The sequence below is a fragment of the Cyprinus carpio genome, chromosome B4 (genome assembly GCF_018340385.1).
Source record: "Cyprinus carpio isolate SPL01 chromosome B4, ASM1834038v1, whole genome shotgun sequence".
NCBI lineage: Eukaryota > Metazoa > Chordata > Actinopteri > Cypriniformes > Cyprinidae > Cyprinus > Cyprinus carpio.
This window is the reverse complement of record NC_056600.1, coordinates 10,561,378-10,574,053: the sequence shown is the minus strand read 5'-3', so window position 1 is coordinate 10,574,053 and position 12,676 is coordinate 10,561,378. Positions and strand designations below refer to the sequence as shown.

Below are 12,676 nucleotides of genomic sequence, written 5' to 3'. Positions count from 1 at the left end.
TCCATGAAAACACATTTTATTTCTGTAATGAAGTCGCATGAATAATTAAGACTTTTTGGCTTTGTTTATAACATCACAAGCAGCTTATGTGCATTGTTATACATAAGTATGAAAACTTCAAGCATAAACTTAAAGACGGTCTACCCATATCTAAATATATATCTATATATTTTAATTTTACAAAGCATGAAAAGGATACATATACAAGTACTTGCTGGAGAAGCTACTACATAAGTGTGATTTGAATGAAAAAGAATGTTAATGACAATAACGACGACAATATGTTTACTAAATCAAACGAACCATGAGCACAAGACAAACACAGCAATTACATTCCTAAGAAAAGCCAGATCCGCACCCGGAAGTTCTCGGATCGTAATGTACACTTCTCCCAGTGATTCAGCGCCACATCTGAAGCTAAACCGCGCAAACATCACAGACGCTCACCACAAGCATGTGACTCACTCCCCTCTTGGTTGACGCAGGACAGAAGCTTAATGAAGGGTGACTGTGGGAGATTTTATATCAAAGGCGCTAGTATGGTAAAATAAGACACTGTGACTGTACTACAAAACAAGTCTCGCTCTGAGAAAGCAGCAGTCCAGCTTGGGAGTGTCCCGATGAGGAGGATAAAAGCTTTGTTCCGGAGAAGGCGATGTTGAAACGGAGGGGCCACTGACCCAAAATTTGGAGGCTTAAACCACATAGTTGGTTTCAGTGGGCTGACTGGATTCAGGCACTTCCTGTGTGTCCTTCGCTGCCACGGGCTGTGACTTGTGCTTGGAACCAGAGACCCGCTGGCTGTTGGAGACTCCTCCACGAAATCCTGGAGGAAGAGAGCCATTAAAAATGTGTCGCACAGTGCAGAACAACATTTATGATTGAGAGCCAAGCCGTATTCACTGGGGGTTTTCGTTCAAATGGTGCAAACTGTGGTTGTTCGATATAAAATAGTTCAATACTACTTAATTGTCTAGGAAAAGTATGAAAAAGTACTAGTTAAAAATAGTTTATTTTGCTCAACCATTTAAGCAGCTAACCGTTATTATGATAACAATGTGTGGCGATACCATGCTCCATATTAAATAATAAAATATTGCCATAATGATCAAAAATAGAAATACGAAACTGTGAATGTATACAAAACAAGTATTTTTGCCAGGGTTTTAGTTCAAATTCTGCAAACTGTGGTCAATTTGATAAAGACTGTTCAATACGACTTACTGAGAAGGAAAAATAGTAAATTAAAAATAGTTAAATTTGCTTAACTTGTGGTTGAATGTCACTATAAATTAAATGCATGAGGGTAAAATACATAACTGGCCTTACAAAAACATACTGTGTCGTGATATTAAATATTTAATTATAGACAATGACTTCTGCATGGCATCTGGGTTATCATAATTATATTTTTAAGTATAATAATACTTTGTTTTTAATTTGCCTTTTCAATTAAGTTTAGTTTTTGTTTACACAAAGTTTTTCTATCTTTTTTCAACATTTTCTAGTTTCAGCTTATTTAGTTTTGTTTTAGTGTTTTTAGGGGGCCAAAAGCATAATGGTATCATTTAAAAATGTTTGCATTTCTCAGCATTGACTACTGTTTATTGCTGTCTAGTGGCATTTTCATGTTTAATGCAGGTGGGTTGTACCGGTTTCAGGTTTTAAAAAGTACCAAAAAAAAAAAATATATATATATCTATAAACTTTACTGTTTATATTAGTTAGTTCTGGGGTCATGAAAATGTATTTTAGTTTAGTTTTCTCCAGAAATCATTCTAATATTTTCCCAGTAATCTTTAGTTTTCATTTTTTTTTTTTAAGTTAACAAAGCTGTTTTCATTTAATTTAAGTTTTTTTCAATTGCATAGCACTCCAAGGTACTACCACGAATATCATTTGTCCAAAAACCTATGGTATTATTATAGTAATACAGTATGTCAAAATATCCATGGTAATACCCTGGCATTACAGCGGATTTCTTGCTCTAATCCATTTCCAGGTGGCAATTAGTATCTTGGCCTTGGGAAAAAGGATGTTGTCTTACTCTTATTGCAGTGACGTCCATGCCAGCCGTCCCTGCACTGGCACCTGTTGGGCTCCACACAGCTCCCGTGTGCTCCACAGCTGGGCTCGCAGACAGCTGCACACACGTATACACATACACATTCAGCCATACACAGAGACGCAGTGTTTAGTCTTAGAAATGTATCCTGTGCTGTTCAGCAAGCCTGCAGCCCGAGTGGAAATTTGAAGGTGCAATCAAGCACCGACGGTTCATTTTTCAGTGTGTTCATTGTGCGCGAGCAAAACGCACAGAGCTATGCAGCAGTCGAACATGTGTTATTGATTAAATATGTCCACAGTTCTTCTGCCAAGTCGAGATAATCTCACCTTTGGAGCACAGATCGCCATGGTAGCCTTTGCTGCACTTGCATTTGTTCCTCCCCGTGCATTTGCCTCCATTTCTGCACGGCTGTCGACATTTACCTGCAGACAAGAATTGCAAAATTCATTAGTCGCAATCCCAAAATGCAAAAACAATGTTTTTTCTTGCTAACTGCCGTTTTAAAATAAGTTATCTTAACTTATACTATTAGTAACTTATATTATTATGACAAGATCATCTTGAACAATAGCTCTGGTTTATTATTCATTTCTCTATTCAGTTTTAATGGAAGTAGGGGAATTACATTGCAAAAAATATATTTAAAAAAATAATATATTAACATGTTCACACACACTTATTATTATGATAATTATATTTTGTAATTATTTATTTTTGCAACTGGGTTTTACACAGTATCAACTTTATTTTATTTCATTTTTTTTTATCTAATAAAATTTTATTTATATAAAATATAAAATTTCAATTTTAACATTATTTCTTTATTTATTGGGTTTTACAATATAAAGCTTACTTTATTATCTTTTTTATGCAATTTTACTAGTCAAGCTACAGTAACTGATCTTGCTTTAGGGATGTTTATACTGAATATAAGACACAATATTATAAACATCATTCTGAATAGAAATCTAATAAATTACGTATATTAAACATTATATATTAATATAATATTGCATGTTATATTTATATAAATATATTTATAGAAAATAAACAATGTACATTTTTCAATGCACACACAATTCATTAATTAATTAATTTATTTAATGTCCTTATTTGCCATTAGGCTTTAAAGCATGGGCACACAGGCAGACAGAACCTTTCCAAACCTGCATTTGATCAAGATCAACTGAATTTCAGCGGCTTCTTTGTTCCTTGACAAATCAGCGAAATCCATACCAATGAAACCAGACAAAGAGGGGGACGTCTTTACATAACATGACCTCAACGGGACTCCAGGCGTTTATGTCACAGCCCACTATTAAAATGTTACAGAGATGTTACATCAATATTTTCTCTTTCCTCCCTTTTCAGACCAAGCGCCTCTGAATACTGCAATACTTCCTGCCTTTGAAGAGGAAAGGATGAAATTCGGGGTCAAAGAGGAGTTGTTTAAACATCAACGAAATAGATACAGACCTTTAAAGCAAAGGAAGTACGTATATAGTAGTTATCACCTTCAAAGCAAGTCTCAGTGAGCAAGTTCTAAATGGCTTTTATCTCAATACTTACACTTAATTTTAAAAAAGGAAGTAAAAAGCTTTCTGTGAATGGCCAGAGATAAAACGCCACACTGCTTGAGTGCATGTGAGCTCATGAGATCGTTATTAGTGATTAGGGTGACAACACAACTGCATTACATCCTGTGTTTGCCCATGTAGGTGCCGGTCCATTTAACACTAATGTGAGAACACACTTCACTTAGGAAGTTTACTTGGAGAACTGCTCTGAGGGCAATTTGTGAAAGTGAGCCTATTACTGCCAAAGAACAACAACACGGCTTTCCCTTTGAAAGATGATGATGATAAAGCAACAGCCAGTTAATACTCTATGTTAGAAGTTAATAGAGCTGTTTAGTTAGTAGTCCTAAAACTTGAAAGTTGGCATTTTGAGACATAGGTTTGGGAATTTAATTTTTTTGAGTTACGTGCAAAATAAAATGTTGTATTCTATTTTAATATATTTTTAATTACAATATTTCTGTGATGCAAAGCTAAACTTTCAGCAGCCGTTACTCCTGTCTTCAGTGTCACATGATCCTTTAGAAATCATTCTAATATGTCGATTTGGTGCTCAGGAAACATTTCTTATTATTATCAATGTTGAAAATTGTGCTGCTTAATATTTTTGTGAAAACCACGATATATGTTTCTCGGGATTCTTCCGAGAAACATATATTGAAAATATATCGATTCTTCGAAAAAAACAGTATTTATTTGAAAGAGAAATCTTTTGTTATATCGTCAATGTCTTCACTTTTGATCAATTTAACGCATTCTTTCTGAATAAAACCATTAATTTTGAATGGTACTTTTGAACATAAAGACTACAATTGTTTTTCTGATTCCTCAAGCATATAAAACAATGCCCTTTTAGTAGTTGCATTTCTTATTTAAAAAATGTATATTTTTTTACCCCAATGGGGTAAGCATAGTAATCTTGTTTTTTGTTTGAAATAAGATTATTTTGCTTACCCCATTGGCAGATTATTTTGCTAGTTTCAAGCAAAAACTCACTTAATTTTGAATTGTTTTTTTCTGAAAACAAGACAATAATTTTTACTTGTCTAGAAAACCCTTCCTGATTTAAGAATTTTTAGATATTTTGGCGGTAAAAAAGTCAAAAATCTAAGTAAGAAACACATTTTTTTGCAGTAAAAACCCATTTGAATGTTTTTTTTTTAATTATTATTGCAAATTGGCTTGATTTTGTTTAGATCGCTTTAAATGTGTTCTGTTATTGTGTTCTGACTGTAGTTTGCTCTTTCACAGTGTACACAGCTGAACTCACTGAGCTCACAGCGGCTCCCTTCAAAGCCGACGGCACAGATGCATTTGCCAGGATGGAAACACGTCCCTCCATTCAAACAGGTGGTGCTGCAGTTAGCTGTTAATGTAGAAAAAACAACGCAAAGTTAGTGAACACATCACAAACTACAAAGATAAATGATGCACAAACAATTTGTGCTTTTATTTATTTATGTAACAGTTTTGTAGATCATGTTTCATGGCTTTGACCTTTTGGTCTAAATCATTTAGAGTATTTTCTGTCTTGTTATTGATTAATTAGTCATGATAATGTTTTTAAAACCTTCATGTTTATTTTTGTGTATTATATGTGTTGTTTTATAGCATGTTTTAGTCAAGTTCAAGTGTAGTAATTTATGGTTTAATGAATGGTTGAATGCATATATAGCACAATATCAGCATGTTTGATATGATATAATAAGTAGGAAACTAACCTCTCTCACAGCTGGGTCCAAAGTAGCCTGGAGGACATATACACACACCTGGGCTCATACACAGGCCACCATTCAGACACCTTGGGGAACAGAGGGCTAATAAAGAGAAGAAGACATTAAACTTGTATCTAATATAACATGATATGTACTTTATTTGTAGCAGCTCATCCCACATGATTCAAATATTCTTAATGCAAAATAAAAATGAATGTTTCCAGGGACAAACTGAAAATAAGGAAACAATATTCTAGTTTTAAGTTAAAAAAATCTACATATTAAACACACAGCTATTGTTGTTGAAGAATGAAAGGATATTTATGGCTGCAGGTTTTCTTGATATGCAAAGCACAAATCTTTGTGGTTTTGGCAGCGACGCAGGCGAAACAAATCAGCCAAAAGCTGTATTGGATGAAAGGTGTTTTGTGGAAGCGGTTAAGGTACAAACACAGCTACAATGAGGATATTGAAAACATTTTCAGAGTCTAATGGAAGCCCTTTTTTGGTAAACCGCTCTTTAAAGTTGTAAATAGATGAAAAACACATGTTTGTGCCTCCCAACCTGCCGGGTAATTCACATTTTTCAGACAAGAAGCCTTCTAGAATACATGCATGCTCGATTCCTTCATCTAAACTGGTACATAGGGAGCTTAACCACGCTTTGTAATTTGCACAAGGCATTTTGGGAAGTGATGCCCTGAGGTTGAGTATAATCATCATCATAATAAACTATATGCAATCGTTTGTTTCCAAAGGAGGCTTGTCTTTCTGAGAAAAGAGTTACTTCTATCTTTATACTTCTCTTATTTTTTTATGAACCTATCTGGCTTTTTTTAGTGGAGACTTTATGACAAGGTTCTACATGCTCACACCTGGTGTTAATGGGTTTGTGTGGTTGCAGGTACGTTATAAGATCTTTATGGGACATTTCAGAGATCTAGCAAGACCAAAACTATTGATTAAAATTAATGGGTTTGTGTGGTTGCAGGTTGTTTCAATATGTAATATATAATTACTATATTTCATTTAATATAAATAATTTGTTTTAATTTTTATTTGAATGTTCATTTTATTTTTATATTATTTAATTTGTATATATTTCTAAGTAAACTGCATTGTGGGCAACTTACAACATACTAATCAGTAACTTTATTTGTCTTTATGATGGGCTTATATAAGCATGGTTACCTTTCTCACAGTGAATGCCATAAAACCCATCCTGACACTCGCAGACCTGCCTTTCATTGCAGTAGCCTCCATTGCGGCAACCGCCAGGGCACTTTGCCAGAAAAAGGAGACATAAATGGTGAGAACATTTCCTTTCTTTTTTTAATCTTCACCAAACACTTCCTAACTTACTCCCTTCTTATTCCACTTCAAGGACATCAAAAAGAGCAGTGAATTCAGTAACAGTACTTCCTTCAAAAGAACTGACACCAGCACATAAGGAGAAAAAAATCAGCTTTGAGGTGAACCCACAATGTCAACAACTCTGTCAAATGCAATGTGGCACCATATACTGTTGCAGATGTGTTTCAATGTAATTCACAACTGTCTTTAAAGACTATGTTATTTAGTGTACTTTGGATACCCATTTGACTTTCTTTTCTCTGTGAAAAACAAAAGGAGAAATTTAGCAGAATGTCTAAGCTGCTCTTTTCCATACCATGAAAGTGAATAGGGATTGAGGCTGTCAAGATATATTTTCATTGAAAAACGCTTTAAATCTGGATCTGTTCTTCATTTAAAGCTTCAAAATGCTTGGAAAGTAGTGCTGGAAAGTCATTTGTTGCTCTTAGTCCCCATTCATTCTCATTATATGGAAAAGAGCAGCTTGGACATCCTGTTAAATGTCTCCTTTTGTGTTTTTGTCAAGTTTGAAATGACAAAGTTGGGTAAATAATGTCAGAATGTTAATTATTGGTTAAACTAACCTTTTTTAAGTTTAACTCGATGCAGTTTCATTTGTATCATGTTTATGAAACACGAAACTGTTGTTTAACATTCTTAAAAATGGTCTTCAAAAAGAGGATAAAGTTGAAGGTGTTAAGCTATATCAACTACATCAACATCATTTTGTCCTGTGGGTGAAATTCAAGCAGCCAGACTTTAAAAAAAAAAAGAAAAGAAAAAGTTTTGAGTACTAGTCATTAAGGCACCCTCAGCTGTCACTAGGAAACACTTTGCTTCCTCCCTGCGGGGTGGCTTCAGACAGATGGACCATTTGATCTGTGAAGTCTACATGCCGAATGGAGAGGGGTGGAGAAGGGTGTGTAAGGGAATGCAACACCGTGAGGTTAGTGTGTGTGAGAGAAGGGAGGGGGGATCAGAGAAAAACATAACACGCTCATTCTAAAGGGCTGCAGCTGGCAGGATTCACATGACCTCACGAGCCAGCGATGGCTTTGTGGGTGAGGTTGAGAGTCACCCGTAGCATGATGATCTCTGCTTCTCCCTCTCTTACCATCTACTCTTAAAGAAGAGCGAGAGGGAGAGGAGACAAAACATGCTCTAAATAAGAGCTCTTTAATGGCTTGATTGTTTCTTTTAGAGCAAAAGAAGGCTTTTAGTGAAGTCTCCTGGTTTTTTGCTTGAGAAAAAAAGCTTGGGGTCAGTAAGATTTTTTAAATGTTTTGAATGAAGTCTCTTATGCTCACCAAGACTGCATTTATTTGATCAAAAACACAGTAAACAGCAATACTGTGAAATATTTTTGTTGTTATTCTTTCTTTTTTAAAATTGAATTTATTCCTGTGATGGCAAAGCTGAGGTTTCAGCAATCATTTCTCCAGACTTCAGTGTCACGTGATCCTTCAGAAGTCCTAATATGCTGATTTCTATCAATGTTGAAAAATGTTTTTGAGAAACTGTGAGAACATTTTCATACTTTTTTTTTTTGAAGAATAGAAAGTTCAAAAGAACAGAATTATTTGAGATAGAATAGTCTATACTTTTACTTTTTGCCAATCTTATGCATTCTAGCTAAATAAAATTGTAATATTCTTTAAAAAAAAAAACATTTATACTGACCAAAACTTTCGAGTAGTGGTGTATATACATCTTTAGAGCTTCAGATCTCAATAATGTTTCACATTTACATAAAACCAGACATTTAGACATCTTACCATATACAGAATACTATATTATGATAGCACTATTCTCATATTATATGTCAAAAGTCTCATTTGTGTCAGTTTATATTTTATTTTAGGAGATGAACAACTCAAATGAAGCTGAGCTGAATGTTCTTGAAAACTCTTCTGAGCTTCTGGGCTTTCATCAGCAAAGTATCAATGCCTGATGCAGTAATTTACATTTCCATAACGGTTTCTTTAAACCACACAATCATTTTGTGCATGTAAGGCTGGACTACATATTTAGAAAATTCACCTCTCTGACATGTTTTGAAGAAGATAGCGTTGTGTGGTGTCCTCAGGATGATGTTTCCTCCAGCATCCATCACCAGGATGGTCACCTCAAATGCTGCCACACCATCCTGGTCACCTCTGCATGGAAAGCCCACCTGGACCACTGAGTACACAAAAGCCCTTATTGATTACCTAACCTTAAGCATCGATGTGCCACAGGTTACATGGGCTATAATAATCATCTTATAGATGTGAGTTTAAGAATCTAGATATATAATTATGTGAATATATCAATACACTTCATGAGTATTCCAGTACTCCACCAGTTTATTATCAAAGCGTTTGTTAAAAGGAAGGTTCACCCAAAAATTAAATTCCCCCCAGTTGTTCCAAACCTATGTAAGTTTCTTTCTTTTGTTGAACAAAAAAGAAGATATTCTGAAGAATGTTGGTAACAAAACAGTTGACGGTAGCCATTGACTTCCATAGTATGGAAAAAAATCAAGAAACTCACACAGGTTTGGAAAAAGTGCAGGGTGAGTAAAATGACAGAATTTTCCTTTTTGGGTGAACTATCCCTTTAAGAGGGAAGATTAACGCCACAACAATAGTAAAACGAATAAATAAAATAAAAGCACACCAGAGGCTTTGTGTGGCACTGATCCTAAGAGAGGAACGTTGACGGTAGGGTCATCCATAATGTCTTTATCCAGTGAACGCAGAGTCTGAAACTCATAAAAGTACTCTGCCTGAATATAAAAAAAAGATAAACAGAGGTTAACTTTGTTTTAAACTTCAAAGACGTAGCGTAGATTTGCATAAAGAGGGGCGTTTGGAACAATAGCACAAAAAATGTTGCATGTGGTTCATGACAGGAGCACATATACATCTCTAAAGACTAAAAAGTGGGTTTCCGGGTATCCTCAAGTTTGCAAGGCAATCAATTTCCTCCGAAAGAAGTGCAGCTTCGCTCTCTAACTAATGACCTCAACCTTTTGAGAATTACACACTTGTGATGGTAAGGCCAAACACATGCTACAAAAAAAAACTGTCCCAAAAGGAGATGAAAGCGAGGGAGATGGTTCTTTTTTTCCTCCTCCTTTCTTTTTTTGGGTCTCTAGATTTTGGAGTGTAAAAGCTGGGCAGCGTTTGATGAAGGCAAAAGTACACAAGCTGTGTGGAGAGCTTAGCTAATCCTACAGCTGAATGGTAATAACCAACACAGATAACTCTCGCCGCCAGCCTTTTATACCGGAGACCTTTGTTCTAAAGCCTCAGCGGCCGTCTTTGAAGCTAACAGGGGCCAGGACAGAGTGGGCCCTTCTCTTTTTCCTCCGTATCCCTCCCCTTTCTATTTTAATTTCTCCCTCTTGCTGCTCCTTCATCAAGTCAACATGCCATTCACGGATTATGATCCCGGTGTGCAAAGATAGATCACTTGTGAAAAGAGATTCCTGTACATTCCCCCCAAAAGTTGTGAATGAAGCTGTGGTGCATGTAAGAGCATCATAGATCTGTTTCCGTTCGCAGTTTGATAAACTGACTTTTTTTTTTAATGGAAAATTGTATGGTTGCATATGTGTTATGTGAGTTTAAGGTTATTCATGATATTATGAAATATGTTTTAAAAGTTGCAATGTAAATGTGATCAAGAATAGTTTGAATTTGTGTGTTTTTTTTATTACTTTTCTCCTTGCAGTTGTCACGTTTATTTGCTAACTGGAGTTGGTAAAACTGCTTTGGAAAAAATATTTACTGTAAAAAGTGACATAAATCCGAATTGAATCTAAACATGACTTTGGTAACTAGAAAAGTTGTCAAATAAATGTAAAATGACAAAATAAAAGCTTTTTTAAAAATTATGTTAGCCTAATTATGTTTTTTTGTATTATTATTATTACTACTACTACTATTCATTATTATTATTATTATTATTATTAAGTTACTTTTATTATTATGCTTTATAATGCTTAAAACAGTTCAAAATATGCATGGAAATATATTAAACCTTTTATATTTTTAGAAGGAATCCTGAGATCTAAAAGGTTTTAAAAGAGTTCCTTTCTGATTTTTGTCATGTATTTTGTAATGAATAGCAGATACTGGCTATTTGGGACCTTCTGTAAAAAATGATCTTATGAAACCTTGAAGAAAAGCTCTGTAGGGTAAAAATAATTTGCCACTGTTTCTGCCAAAACCATAACGAATTACAAAAAAGATCAACAAGCAATAACAACACAACGCAAAGTGATTCCAAATGGAAGTTGGGTTGTTTAATAAAGCGCGCGCTCTCAGTGTACTGATGACGACCCAGATGTTTGGCACATGCATGAGGAGGCGCGCTCACGAGGCGGGCGCGTGCTTTGATCCGCGTGCAGCTTTACAACACCAACATGCAAAATACCACAATAATTGAAATGACATTTTTTTTCCTTTCAAATTAGGCCAATATGCGACACAGATTCGGTTTACAATATCAAAGTGCAAAAATATTTTATTAATTACAAACTTTTTTCAGTAAAAGTATAGCTACTTTAAAACATGAGCAATTCAATTGAGAATCAAAACTGCATGAGATTAGTTTTCAAAGAAAATATTTTGAAACAATTTTTTATATTATATAAATATATACTTATTGTAAACATTATTGCATCCATTATTAACTCGTTAGAAAATGTCTTTTTAATGTTAAGTTAATTTAAATGTAGGATCTTGTTTAAACGTTGTTTAGATATTTTATAGGTAAACAAGAAAATACTAAGAAATGTGACAATAATTCATATAAGAAATATATATTATTATATTAACAGCATATTTCATATTGTTTCATGTATTTCAGAATTGTAAGACAGCTTATTTACACAAACATGTTAATCATAAAAGTCAATAAACCTGAGAACTCCACCTGCACGTATAAGATAAAAACTAACTTCAACAATTCTGCTTATCAAGTAGCTAGAATAAACTGGTTTTAAAAATGTTTAGATATTTTATTTGAATAGGACTGCGTCAAGAAAATAAAATGTGTAATGTGTCCCTGGTTAAGGGTGAAGAATACAAAAGTTTTACAGTAGCCTACCTGATCAGTGGCTTGCCAGGTGAAGTTCACGTGCTGGATATTGACAGGTATTGCTGGCATTCGCTGCTGTGCTTTCCTAAAGTCGTGTGTGAATGGGGCCATTTTGCCCTCGGAGACTATTAAAATATCCTCTTCAAAACCTGTTGGATAAAACATTGAGCATTCACAAGCATCCCATAGCTTGAAAACCCCTGTGCTAAAGTCATTATGCACTGGCTTGCTTCACACTTGGGCTCTAATATCATTAAAGCGCTAAACACTATTACCAATTAATATTCTTGCTTGATTGGCATCAATCCACATGAACATGCTTCCTTGCTCTTGGGCAGCTCCCATCAGACCCCCTAAAAGCAGAAGAAAGCACGTTTTAAGGTGCAGTTGAACAGCAGGCGTCCTGAAAGCCATCCCTTGGTTTAAAGTGAACTGGCCGGCTTGCTGGCTCTCCTCTCTCGCTCCAGTCCCGTGCACTAAATGTGTCTCGAGCGAGTCTTCAATTGACAGAATGATTCGCGCGGACTGTTCCGCGAGCTACTTGTACGCAGCAGGAGCTGCAATTCACAGATTTCGCCACAAGGTGGCTTGGTTTAATACAAGGCGCCCCTGAGTCACAATTAGAATAGTCGAAATGCTTACTACAAGCTGATTGATGATTTGAAGTGTAACAGCGTGATAATGAAAGGTATTCTTCCATCATTAAATATGCTCCTCTTGGTTTAACCAAATTCAACATGGATACTTTTCTCAAAATCTTTATTTGTATTTTCATATTTCTACACTTGCTTCAATTTGTGTCGACACCAGCACTGAAATTACCTGTACGGCTGTACTTGGAGAGTTTCATTCATATTAATTCATTTTCATTCATT

The 12,676-nt window shown here is 35.1% G+C and overlaps 1 protein-coding gene across 1 annotated transcript; it reads right to left on the bottom strand.

Annotated features, from left to right (window-relative positions):
- On the bottom strand, nucleotides 1-12,614 carry LOC109066707 (wnt inhibitory factor 1). The gene is made up of 10 exons (XM_042721932.1): nucleotides 12,077-12,614; nucleotides 11,811-11,950; nucleotides 9,372-9,480; nucleotides 8,754-8,894; nucleotides 6,552-6,647; nucleotides 5,367-5,462; nucleotides 4,916-5,011; nucleotides 2,395-2,490; nucleotides 2,048-2,143; nucleotides 1-826 (listed from the first exon to the last, which is right to left on the bottom strand). The coding sequence occupies exons 1-10, from the start codon at nucleotides 12,213-12,215 to the stop codon at nucleotides 696-698; spliced, it is 1,140 nt and encodes a 379-aa protein (XP_042577866.1). The 5' UTR covers nucleotides 12,216-12,614; the 3' UTR covers nucleotides 1-695.
- Between the last annotated feature and the right edge of the window lie 62 nt (nucleotides 12,615-12,676).